The sequence below is a fragment of the Lissotriton helveticus genome, chromosome 2_1, assembly GCF_964261635.1.
Source record: "Lissotriton helveticus chromosome 2_1, aLisHel1.1, whole genome shotgun sequence".
Classification (NCBI taxonomy): Eukaryota; Metazoa; Chordata; class Amphibia; order Caudata; family Salamandridae; genus Lissotriton; species Lissotriton helveticus.
Window position 1 is genome coordinate 1105109466 of NC_136059.1, and position 12962 is coordinate 1105122427.

The window sequence follows — 12962 nt, forward strand, 5'->3', positions numbered from 1 at the left end:
ATAAAAAAAAAGCACAGAACGCCAACCGACCAAGTAGTAGACTCGGAGAGATAGGAGAGATTTACAAGTGTAGTTCATAAATCGTAAATGAGTTCGCACAGATTCAAAATTAATTAAACATTATTTCCTATTCATTAAAACTCAGTTTAAAAAAATTAAAAGAAGGTCTAAAATACTGATTAAAGTGTGCAAAGGGAACAGTTTAGCAAAAAAGAGTCACGCTGGACCCTTTATGGTCTAAGGTGTGCATTTTATATTTATTAATCAGATTTCTACATTTCCGATACAGCTGTTTTGCAATTGCTGTGCTCTGGCATAAACTCTAAGCAAGTACATGCATAACTTCAAATGTGCAAACAAAAGAATAACACCGCATAAAAATACAATTTTTTTATTTAAGAGGTTTTACTAAGTGCAAGCATGTCGCCTCATGGCTGCTCACAATTAGTTAAACGTCAGTTGTTCAATCTAGGAGAACACTATATTTGGCATGTATTCCTTAATTGCAGTATCCATATCTTTTATTTCCTATATTTAAAATATATCAAGGCATTAACTTTTGTTGCAATAACGAGTAGAATCTCATTTCCTTTGCAATTTCCAAGTGTCACATGTTTCTAGAGTCTGCTGACAGAAGCGTTTGCAAGTTCGAGATGGGTTCTTAAAAACCTTTGCACCTCCTGCCAGGCATGGTCTTGTGCCATCCCGTGAGCTGCAAGTTCCCCACCCCACATCAAAGGCAAAGGGAAGAAGGGATTGATTGACATAGGACAGAACGGGGAGCCTGGTGGCTCGATAAGATGGCCAGCGTCTGGATAGAGCAGGAGCTGGCCTCTCATGTTCTTGTGCTTCCTCATCCTCGCCAACATCTCATTTGCAAACCCCTTGCTGTTAAAGTTTGCATCTTTACCACCAACCACAAACAGGATGTGACCCTGTGCCCTCTCCACTGGGATCAAACTCTTTTCATTCTCTTGAGAATCTCCTATCATGTCCGAGAAAGTAATAGTCCCAGACTCATTCAAACAAAGACTTTCTGCTCTGTAGGGACTACCAGGGATGCAGATGTCTTTATAACGAAGTGAGTTTCCATGGATGAAGTTTGGCCCATTGATAGACACAGTTGCAGTCACTTGCTTCAGGTAGGACGCCATGGACAAACCAATCTCTGCGCCTTTGCAAACTGAGATCACTCCAACTTTGGGGCCTAGAACCTGAGAAACAAACAAAAGGGAAATATCATGCTAGTTCAATAGTAACTCCTCCAAATGTCATATCAACAGCACAATACACAGTAAGATATTCATAATGCCAAGGTATTAATGGCCCTTCATTCTAAGGGGATGTTAAAAAATGGGCTTGTGTCAGAACAATATTGAAATAATGGTTGGTGTCTGAACTAGTATCTTGGTTTGCTTCCTCAATACTCTACCTTACAAGTTGTATTGTGAATCTAGACAATCTTCTATGCGTGTTCACATGCCTCTTGTGTATAAAGGGTCAGAGAGCGAGCAGGGTAGCAGATGAGGAGAAAGCAGCCTCCTGGTCACAGGAACTACACAGGGGTTGCGCTCGAGAAACTCATGGATGAAAGAGTGACCTGGGGCTTCTATGCGTGCTCACATGCCTCTAGTGTATAAAGGGTCAGAGAGCGAGCAGGGCAGCAGATGAGGAGAAAGCAGCCTCCTGGTCACAGGAACTACACAGGGGTTGCGCTCAAGAAACTCATGGATATAAGAGTGACCTGGGGCTTCTATGCGTGCTCACATGCCTCTAGTGTATAAAGGGTCAGAGAGAGAGCAGGGCAGCAGATGAGGAGAAAGCAGCCTCCTGGTCACAGGAACTACGCGAGGGTTGTGCTCGAGAAACTCATGGATGAAAGAGTGACCCGGGGCTTTTATGCGTGTTCACATGCCTCTTGTGTAAAGGATCAGAGAGAGAGCAGGGCAGCAGATGAGGAGAAAGCAGCCTCCTGGTCACAGAAACTACACTGGGTTGCGCTCGAGAAACTCTTGGATGCAAAGACCTCCCTCAAGTATTACAGCTAATTTTCGACGTCAGATATGGGGTTAAAGCACACTTGCCCAGTCAGTTTTGGGCTGATTAAAATGTTACTGAATTTGAGCTTTAACTCGGGCACCTGCTTTATTTATATCTGTAAGTGCTTCCTGTTGAGGTTTAATTTTTGTGACAGGAGCCTCGTGCCAGAATGAATCCTGCCCTGCATAGTTATCCACGAAGATGCCACCTGTTTTGTGCAATGCCTCTACTCAACTGGAGTACTTTCTACTGGCTAATCCAGTAAGTGCTACCTCGTTGGGTAAATGTATAGTGCTTTTCCTACACTGCAGCTGCATAAAGGACCAGAAGATTTGCCTCCAGTGACCGTGTGTGCCTGTAACTGTGGTCCCTTGAGTGAGCTGGTCATAAAAAAAAAATCCGCCCGCGAGCAAATTTGCGGCAATTTCGCAGGATTCACGGATCGCAAATTGCAAAAAATCCGCAAATTTCACGAGCGGAACGGATTTTTGGCCCATGCTTACTATATTCCTCTTTCTAAGAGGGCTGCAGAAAGCAAATCACAAAATCACAAAGGCAGACTGCAGAATGCAGCACACATAGAAAGAGGAAGTAAAGAGGAGAAATAAAGATCTTTTTCCTTGTTACTCTTCCCCTGAGAAGGCATATCTTTTGGTGCCTTACCAGGTGTACTACTTTTGGTAAATACTAGGAGTTGCATTTCTGCGTCGCGTTACTCCAGATTTATGAAGCAAACGAGGCCAAGCAAGGTGGACTTGTGTCACATTTTGGACTTGCGTCTTGCGACCCATCTTTCTACACACATAAGCCCTCACATTTCCTTATGCAGAACGGTCATCTTTTCACTACCTTTTATGCTGAACAATTTGGCTTTCAGTAACCTGACTAGTACTAGGACACTTCTTTGGAAGTAACTGTTTGTGATTTATAAATGCCAACTGATTAATTCATGTATTCATTCATTCATGGCCCATTCACCAGCCCTGTGTTTTAACATGTTTTCACTCAGATCAAATCAGATCCATTTCTAAGGGCAGCATTACATTCCAAGATTCACATAAATAGGGCGGGTAGAATGTTTATGTTGCAAGTCAGAGTCACACAAGCAGAAATAATGAAATTGTGGTGGTGGTTTTAACATAATAGCATCCTAAGGGATAGCAACGGGTTTGTGAGCAATTCTAATAGGTCTTAGCTGTAAAAAGAAATAGGTGCCCATTACAAACATTTCACCTGCAAGCAGTTTCCCACCCAGACTATGCATTCAAATATATCATTTCGCAAGCAGGGGGGCATGACATTCCAGGGTTTAAGTGTGTGGGTAGGTGGTTTTAAAACACAACATGTTAAGTTTTGCTTAGGAAGGAGTTGCTTCATGTAAGCATCTATTCCCTAGGAAAGAAAATAAAAACTATTCAAATGTGCAAATTAATCTATACTACTATTATAAAGGAAGAACTTTGAACCTTTGAGGCGGGTAAACTCGGGAACCACAGCGCCAATCCACACACCCGATACATCGTTGTAATCGTCAGGGTGTGCAGATGGACATAGGCTATATAAACTTAATAAATATACGTTATTTAAAAAATTTACCGAAAAAAAGTAGTCCCTTTGAAGAAGCGCCGGCAGCAACGTGCGTGCCTGACGTGAGGAGCGCGGGGAGGAGCGGCGTCCAGGAGCGCGAGAGAAGGACCGCGGACATGGCGCGGGGAGGAGCGGTGAGGAGCTGCGGACAGGCAGTGAGGAGCGGCGGACAGGCGGTGAGAAGCGGCGGACAGGCGCAGTGAGCGGCAGATGAGGTAGGTTATTTATTTATTTATTTAGGAGAGGTGAGCGACGGAAAAATGAAGCAAAAATGAAAATCGTGAGCAAGAGGAAGCAAACGGAGCATTACAAAAGTGAGCCAAACGGTGCATTACTGGAGGAAAAAGTTACGTGTGCAGGTTACAAAAGCGGACATCGTGAGCAAGAGGAAGCAAACGGAGCATTACAAAAGTGAGCCAAACGGTGCATTACAGGAGGAAAAAGTTACGTGTGCAAGTTACAAAAGCGTAGAAAGTAAACATACAGGTATAGGAGGAAAAAGTGACGCGTGCAGCTAGCAAAAGGAAGCAAACGGAGCATTAAAAAAGTGAGCCAAACGGTGCATTACAGGCGGAAAAAGTTACGTGTGCAGGTTACAAAAGCGTACAAAGTAAACATAGAGGTATAATACTGCAATATATGGAGGAAGGCTCCGGGGGACCCACGGACAACGTCGGGCCGGGCGGGGGCCCTGAAGCCTAATTGCTCCCTGACACCGTCGGGACGGGCTGCTACAAAAGCATACAAAGTAAACATAGAGGTATAATACTGCAATATATGGAGGAAGGCTCTGGGGGACCCACTGACAACATCGGGGCGGGCGGGGTCCCTGAAGCCTAATTGCTCCCGGACAACGTCGGGACGGGCGGCTAGTGTTAGCATAAAAGTTTACCATGCCTAAATCTTACACATGTATGTATTCCTGAATTAATTCTATGTTGGATAGTTGCACCAAACGAATAACATGCATGGGAGAGCAGGTCTCAGCTGAGTTTTAGTTCAGCTGGTAGGTGGTTCCAGAGACTTGGTACTTGACATGAGAAGGACTGTTTCATTATGCTACCTTTTCCTTTTTAGATTACCTGGAAAGGTACTGGGAAGATGCTTTTATTGTATTATGTGACTTGCCAGTTAAAAGCTTTCACAAATTCATTGTAGGTGTCAAATCATCAAACCAACTTTTGCGCCTCCCCTTGCACATAGGTGCTTAAAGGTGGGGCTTGAAGTGCTGCATCAATAACCATGCTGGAGTTCTGAAGTGGAATGAGCAAAAAAGATGGTTGTAAATTTAGTTTTTATCTTGTCACATTTGCTCTATGTTCAAAGAAAGAGATCAGATGTCAGACTATGTCTTCTAGCATATTGCTGCTTACTAATTTCATAATGAAATATGTGCTTAGTTTTCTTTCTCTGACTGCACCGTGAGAGGAATGTGTCTTGCTGGTGTGAAAGGAAAGCTGTAGGATGTCATTTTTTCTAATACTCAATAACATTCAAATACATAGCAATGAACAGCAGAACTGGTCCACAATATATCAGCAGTTAAGAAAGCACAAATGAAGCCCTTTTTGTAATTATGATGCATGATGGAAGTAAAGATTTTAATCGGGTCATAACAAATTGAGACACTTTACTTGATGCGCAATTGACAAATATTCAATGAAACCCGATTTTCAAACACTATCATTTGTGCATTAAATAGTTTTATAAGTAAAACTGCATGCCTTTACAAATTCAGCGGCTATTTCAATGAAGAATGTGCTGTCTGTAAATGACAGTGTGCTACCACACCATGCTTTAGTACTATATTTGTGACAGTGTGCTCCAAAATACACTATACTTTCTTACTGAAAGCGGGTGACTAAATTACGGCCCTTGTTCTTTCTGCCATGCTTGGATATTTTAGAGTTCTTATAACTTTCGTGATGTAATGTTGATGGCAGCATCTTTACTCTGAAAATTGTTTCAGCACCACTGCACCTTGTTTACAATATACATCCCATGAATCAGCCCAGCACCTGTGGAAAAAGTAATCTTTCTTCTAGCCGGAATCATTATACAGTATCACAAGGCACCAGTTGCAGTTGGGGCCGGAGGACCTGAGGTGACTGGTTGGAGGGTGCCGAGTTGCTGCAGTTGCCTAATGGTTCCAACGTTCTCCTCCCCCCTTGGATACCCAATGCTCACACCTCCATCGGCTGCGGATATCTTGATGGGCATCTTGGAGGGAAAGGTTGGCGACAGAGGGAGGCAGTGAGAGGATGCTCCGAGGCAGGTGTCGGAGTGATCAAACGACCCCAGAGCCACCGAAATGAGGGTGAGTTAAGGAGCCCATCTGAGCCCATTTAAGCCTGTTTTGCCTTTGGTGCTCCTGGTGCGTCTGGTGTAGTGCGCAGTGCACTCCCTCTCTCCTCCCGCATCCCTACAAGGAATTCCTCCAAGCCTGTGTTGGTGAAGGGGGTGTGGAGATGTGTGTTAGGCATTACAGTGCTGGTAGCCCGTTGTAAAGATAATTTAAGAACAGAAATGCTTGCCTTGAAAGCTGCCTATCAGAACTTATGTGATCATAAAATGAGGGAGTACTGTAGGTTAAACTGGGAGGCGTAACTCTCACTTCACCATCTTCACTAGAGGCTTAAATAATTGAAGAAGATTGGTTCACATTTATATAGAAGTAGAAACACAGAGAATAGATTAGTGATGCAGGCTAGCTCTGAAGTTGATATTGAAATGATAGCTAATACACAGACAGCAGTAATTCTGTGAGAGATAATCTGTAATATGAAAGCCTCTAGGGCTGGAGGCCCAGATGGTTGTCCATCAGTGATATTAAAAAAAGACCCAAGGAAGTGGAGGTCCATCCTAAGCAGATTTATCCAATGGGTAACGCTGATGGGCTCCCTTTTAGAGTCTTGAAAGGGGGCTATAGTGCAGCCCTTCCATAAAAAGGGCACAATGGATCAACCAGTTTACTACCATTTTCTCTTGCTCTTAGATAACCCATCCATATGATATGCCCAAACTTTTTTAAAGAACTTAGCGCCCTGGGTGTTTGATACTGATTTAATTCCAATGGAAAAGGGAGGCTTTAGGCTGAAGCATTCCACCATGGCTCACGGTCTTACATTAAGGGGAGCCGCAAGTAAGTCAATGGAGTCGGTAGGTGACCTTTGTTGCTCCTTCGTTGACTTACATGCGATAAGATGGCTAGAGATTACTATAGCCCAAATTACAGCAAAGGAATATATTTAAGGCCTTGTTGGGCCGGGTGATAAAGCTCCATAGTGGAAATAGAGCTCCGTTTGATCTTGACGGGCTTTGGAACCTGACAAGGAAAATTCCAGTGGAGAGGAGCTTGTGACAGTGGTGCATTCTAGCAACCCTGCTATTCAGTCTGTTTATTGCAGACCTTCCTTAGACACTGTGTCCTACCCACAGTTTTTCACCACAGTTGGAGGTAGGCACATTAGTTGTCTTATGTACACAGATGATTTAGTGGTGATGGATCTTACACCCATTGGCTGCAACAGAAACTAAATGCCCAAGTTGCAAGTTGAAAATAAACTTACAATAAATGCTGATAAGAAAAAACTATTTTCTCCCTTCTAGAGTCTTGAAAGGGGGCAATAGTGCAGCCCTTCCATAAAAAGGGCACAATGGATCAACCAGTTTACTACCATTTGCTCTTGCTCTTAGATAACCCATCCATATGATATGCCCAAACTTTTTTAAAGAACTTAGCGCCCTGGGCGTTTGATACTGATTTCATTCCAATAGAAAAGGGAGGCTTTAGGCTGAAGCATTCCACCATGGCTCACGGTCTTACATTAAGGGGAGCCGCAAGTAAGTCAATGGAGTCGGTAGGTGACCTTTGTTGCTCCTTCGTTGACTTACATGCGATAAGATGGCTAGAGATTACTATAGCCCAAATTACAGCAAAGGAATATATTTAAGGCCTTGTTGGGCCGGGTGATAAAGCTCCATAGTGGAAATTGAGCTCCGTTTGATCTTGACGGGCTTTGGAACCTGACGAGGAAAATTCCAGTGGAGAGGAGCTTGTGACAGTGGTGCATTCTAGCAACCCTGCTATTCAGTCTGTTTATTGCAGACCTTCCTTAGACACTGTGTGCTACCCACAGTTTTTCACCACAGTTGGAGGTAGGCACATTTGTTGTCTTATGTACACAGATGATTTAGTGGTGATGGATCTTACACCCATTGGCTGCAACAGAAACTAAATGCCCAAGTTGCAAGTTGAAAATAAACTTACAATAAATGCTGATAAGAAAAAACTATTTTCTTCGCTAAGAGGAAAAGGAAATTTGCATGGTTCTTTGATAAATTAACAAATGGCTACTCGGAGGCTTGCTCTGTCTGCAGTAGTGAATGGTGTGAAAAAGGTTGTCCATAAATTTAGCAGCCACACCTTGGAGCCATTAGGTAAAGTTATTCAGGGTAAACTGATTCCATGGGCCCTACAGGGAGAGGGGCACTGGCTCTGGACAGATGAGTGATATGGGAAGGGCTAGAAGGAAATGATTCTTGATCTCCCTAAAAATGCTATGATCCAAGCTGTAAGTAGGGAGTTGAGAACTGTAGCTTGGAGTGTACTGGCTAATGCCAGACCCTTGTACTTCTATCTATCTCTTACAAATGGGCTCACATGCAACAAATTGTCAGAGCAAATCTTACTGGGGATAATGACAACCTTCTCCGAGAAAAGGAACCAGGTGACAATAATGCAAAAGCATTTTAATGTTGCAGAGAGTTATATAGAAGGAGGGGAAGTGGCTTCAATTAACCAGATGAAGCACACACTCACACAAAGTGCCATAGAAACAGTTGAAAAGAGGATTTACATTAGCTCATAATTAAGAGCTCAGCCATTCCTTTCTTAATTTCACCGGAAAGTATGGACGTGTTCACAAACATATATAATATTCCAGACAAGTGCTTGCAGAATTAAGACTTGTGCTTGGGGGTGGGAATTGACCTTGGGTGGTGCATCACAGGATTAAAAACTGAGGTTGTAAAGAACAATAACCAGTGCTCTAGTAGGAGAGGTAGGAACTATTCAGTGAGCCATTTATTGCTGGATTGTATATTCTTCACTGAAGCAGGGGAAAAGATTCTTCGACCTGTGTTTTGAAAATACGGGATTCAAGCTAGGGAAATGGGGCTAGAGCTAATTTATCATCCTAAATTCCAAGATATGGCTATAGCCGTTGGTCAATATTTGTGACAAATTATAAAGACTGGCAGTATCTTCTCCATAGGGTTTAATATCCAGGTCTGTATGAGTGTAATTATACTCAGTAAGGTACCATCAAGTAAATGAGTGGATACTCTAATAGGATGGTTGTGGAAAGCTGCTATGCATATTGGTTAAACAGACATTGCGCTTGAAAATGCTTTTGGGGCTGAATGAACTATTCTTATATTGATCAATTTCACTATTTTTTGTGAAAGGTTCAAAATATATGTGAGACTTTGGACTGTAGATTGCAATGGGTGTGGGTAGAGAACATTTTGATATTTTTAGAGTTGAAATGGTATAATTTAAAACTAGTGTTGGCAGAAGGATACAACCATAAATTGTTCTTTTAGTTCACTAAAATTGTCTGTTCTTAGCTTTGCTCCTTCTTATTATGAATGAGAAATGTGTGTAATATTTCTATAAGAATACATTTCTTGGAAATAAAGTATTTCTGATTCTGATACATTGTCACACACAGGGAGCCACAAACAGAGCTGTAGCCCTGCATGGACACTCTGCCATACATGTCCTAGGTCCCCTGGGTACCATATACTAAGGACTTATAAGTAAGTCAGCCCTTGCCCAATTGGGATAGCCAATTTGAAATATACCTTGTAATGGATTAGAACACTGGCACAGATGTCTGATTTGCAGGCCTAGGTGTACAGATAAAGTTGATAAACCAGCAGCATCAGCCCACACATGAGAAATGTCCTTATTCCAAACTTTAGTCATGCCAGGAAAGAAGGCAGACATCCCTTGCTTTTCATTTGATTGTCTAAGCTCCCCAGTTACTAAGGTCATCTGTTTCTTCTCTTCTCGCTGTCTCCTGTTTTTTCTCTATGTATTTTCCCTGTACTACTTTTATATTGTATAACACGTTATACCAGGTATAACAAGTCTTAACAGAGACATATGCTTGGACCATTGGAACAGTCTCTTGTAACTAAACTACCCATTTCCTCTAGTCACTAGGCTACTATCTGAACCCACTCACCACATAGGGCATTGAACCCAGCATTAAACATATTTGTTAAATGGCCTTTCCTGTTTAACTTGAGTTCTGTTTAACCAAGGTGAATCAAAATTGGAAAGCCTTATAAATACAATAACTATTTAAATGAAATGGCAAACATCTTAGTACGGTGGCCAGAATGAAAGTTATGAACATCTTCAGATCCCCAGTCTCCTTCTTTCTTTAGTTCATATCAACAAAATATAGGGAATATGAATATTGAATTTGAAAATAAAATGTAATGTTGATATGTTATGTTATGATATGCTATGCTATTTTATGTTGCCTTATTTCATGTTCATTAGTATAGTGCATGACTCACCTGGAAGGGTATTCTGGCACTGAAGCAAGAGCTGTATGGGCCAAGCCAGGGCTTGATGAAACTCAGGTCCTCAGTTTCTTGTGGAATTCAAGAACTGAGGAGACAGCTCTGATGTGCAGGGGCATGCTGTTCCATATGCAGGTAGTGTGTGCAAGTAGGATTCCAGCTGAGTGGAGGTGTCTGGTAGGTGTGTGGAAATGTATTCTGTTGTTAAGGTACATGGGGTCAATCTTATGAAAAATATTGTATATGTGCATTGACAAGTTTTAAGAGTGCTCGTTTTTGGATTTGGAGCCAGGTACAATCTTTGATGTGTGGGGTGATGAGGACTGGGTGGGAGATGGAGGGTGAGCCACTGAGTTTTGTATAACCTGAAGTCTTCTGATCAGTTGAGCACTGATTAAGGCATAGCGTGCGTTGCCTGTAGACTAGCTTGCTGGCGATGAGGTCTTGGGTGAAAGTTCTGTTATGTATTATTTTAGGACCCTATTGTAAGTTTCCCGATTCATGCCCTTATATAGGTATAAATCACTATATCTTTATATAGGCATAGAAATCATAACCATATTTAGGCATAGCTCATGCAGTCCAAATACAGCAGGGCTACTTCCACTAGTTACGAAAATCCACAACGATTTCTTGGAAAAACCCGCCTTCAGCAGTCAGGGACTTCCATTTGCTTGAGCACTGATTTATCCAGGAACTCATGGAGTTTTCAAAGAACTGAGACTCTTTGATGATTTTATTATGTCCAACCATACGTCAAGCCAGGCACCTTCAAGGTATAAATATGCCCACACTTGCCCAAGCAAACACACAGTGGTTTGGAGCAGTTTGACTATCTACTTACCCGACACAGCTGCTACAGCAAGTGCCAAAGGAAGCCAACCCTCCAGCATATGCACTGAGAGAGACGCTGTCTTTTCTCCTGCCGAGAAATCCAGCTCCAGTGTTTCCAAGCTACCTTTGCGTGTTGTTGGGATATTGAGTCCCGAGACCAGCCTTCTCCATTCTAAACTAAGGTATGGAGCTGATTAGACCCTTAGAGAAATCTTGGGCAGATTCTTGGCAAAAGTTACTACATTTATGCTACACCTCACTTACTTCTTCCCTTGTACTAAGCTTAGGTTAGGTACACCGGGGTAGGCGTATTTTAGAAGCACCAGTTGAGTACTTTTAGCCTCTTTTATTTATGTATATATTTTTCGATTTAGGAACCATCCAATGCTCTTACAGTATTAATTTATTTTACTATTTACACTGTACGCATTATATTTTACAAACTGTGTTACGATTGTAGCAGTTCATTTCTTATGCTTGAGAAAGAAGACTGTTCAATAAATCTTTTTATTGAAAACGCCTGTCTATCTATTTCTCTGCACCTCTAGTGAAACGGTGCATGCACGATTGACTGAGTGAAATATCTATCTATTGTTTCCACGACTCTGAAGATACGTTTTATCTTGGGGAAACAAAGTTGTCATGTTTATGCGGTTGTCAGAGACTAATCCCTTCTTGTGAATTCGAGAAAGTTTCTAGTGACCTCTGAGCTAGCTGGCACACACAATTAAGTTTAGTATACACGGTAGAGACCTAGTCGACCTCAGTCCTACGTCTAATCTACAGGATATATTATTCCAATGTGCAGAGCCTATTGGGAATAAATGAACTGCACTACATGGCGCCCAACGTTTGGTAAGGCACTAATTTAACGCTGGATACTAGAGTAACTCAGTCGTGCTTTTCACAGAGACCCCTTTTTCCCGTAAAATACTCCAATAGACGTCTGGAGTGGGTTAAAGGATACAATATCTGCCTCAAACTGAGTAGGACGAAAAATCCTATGTATTAGTTTTTGGTTTTGTTCAACGTTGAAGGATACAGTGTTCCAAAATATTGTGCACCTTATCTTTATTTCCTTGAAACTTGCTCTGCAAACCTTCATAAAAAATGACGGAGAGTGACGAAGAGTTGGCTAGAGCTGCAGCAGCAGCACTTACACAAAACCTAGTTACTACAGGTTTTAATGAAAATGACCCGGATGTTATACACATCCCGGCAAATGTAAGAAAAATTATAACTTACAAACTAATAAATAATGAAGTATCATCGAGAGGTGGCAAAGTAATATTTGTGATAGAGGCACATGAATATCAGCAGACAGAGGTATTCTATTCATGGATTGTCTTTCCACAAGCAAATCCAGTAACACATGAGTTCCACTACTATAAAAAGGAGGAACCTCTAGCGGAATACGTTCCTTTCGAGGATGTTTAAATTCCACTAACTTACCAAGAGCATCTGCTCTGGTTTAATGGCGCCCTACAACATCAAAATCACATTACCAGGCTCGGTCCACTAGGTAGACCAGGAGCTACATGGCCGGTGCTAGACAGCTATACACCACATCCTAACATCGAAAGAATGACAGATGTAGAACTGTTAGCTCAGCTAAAACAATTAATTAAAATACATAGACAATTGGTACAATATGTCATGCAGACTTTAACAGTCCAACCAGCTGTAAGAGTTCCACAGCACACCCCTCATCAGGGGAACAAAAACAAAATCACACCACAGACTATACATACAGTAATCGGTAAGTTGCCAGCAAAAAGGGAACAAATTCCATTCTGGTTAGCCCAGAAAATGACTCAAATAGAGGCAGTATTTCCCGATAGTACACCTCATTAGAAACACAGGATTCTAACAATCTGTTTACCAATGGGTATTGCACCACA

General features: G+C 42.0%; 1 protein-coding gene across 2 annotated transcripts in view; it reads right to left on the reverse strand.

Annotated features, from left to right (window-relative positions):
- Positions 1-229: 229 nt before the first annotated feature.
- LOC144818458 (bile acid-CoA:amino acid N-acyltransferase-like) overlaps positions 230-12962 on the reverse strand; it is a 295075-nt gene continuing 282342 nt past the window's right edge. For both annotated transcript variants that reach the window (XM_078675917.1, XM_078675918.1), the window contains exon 4: positions 230-1214. In XM_078675917.1, coding sequence (XP_078532043.1) covers positions 618-1214 — 597 coding nt within the window. In that variant the 3' untranslated portion in view covers positions 230-617. The remainder of the gene's footprint in view (positions 1215-12962) is intronic.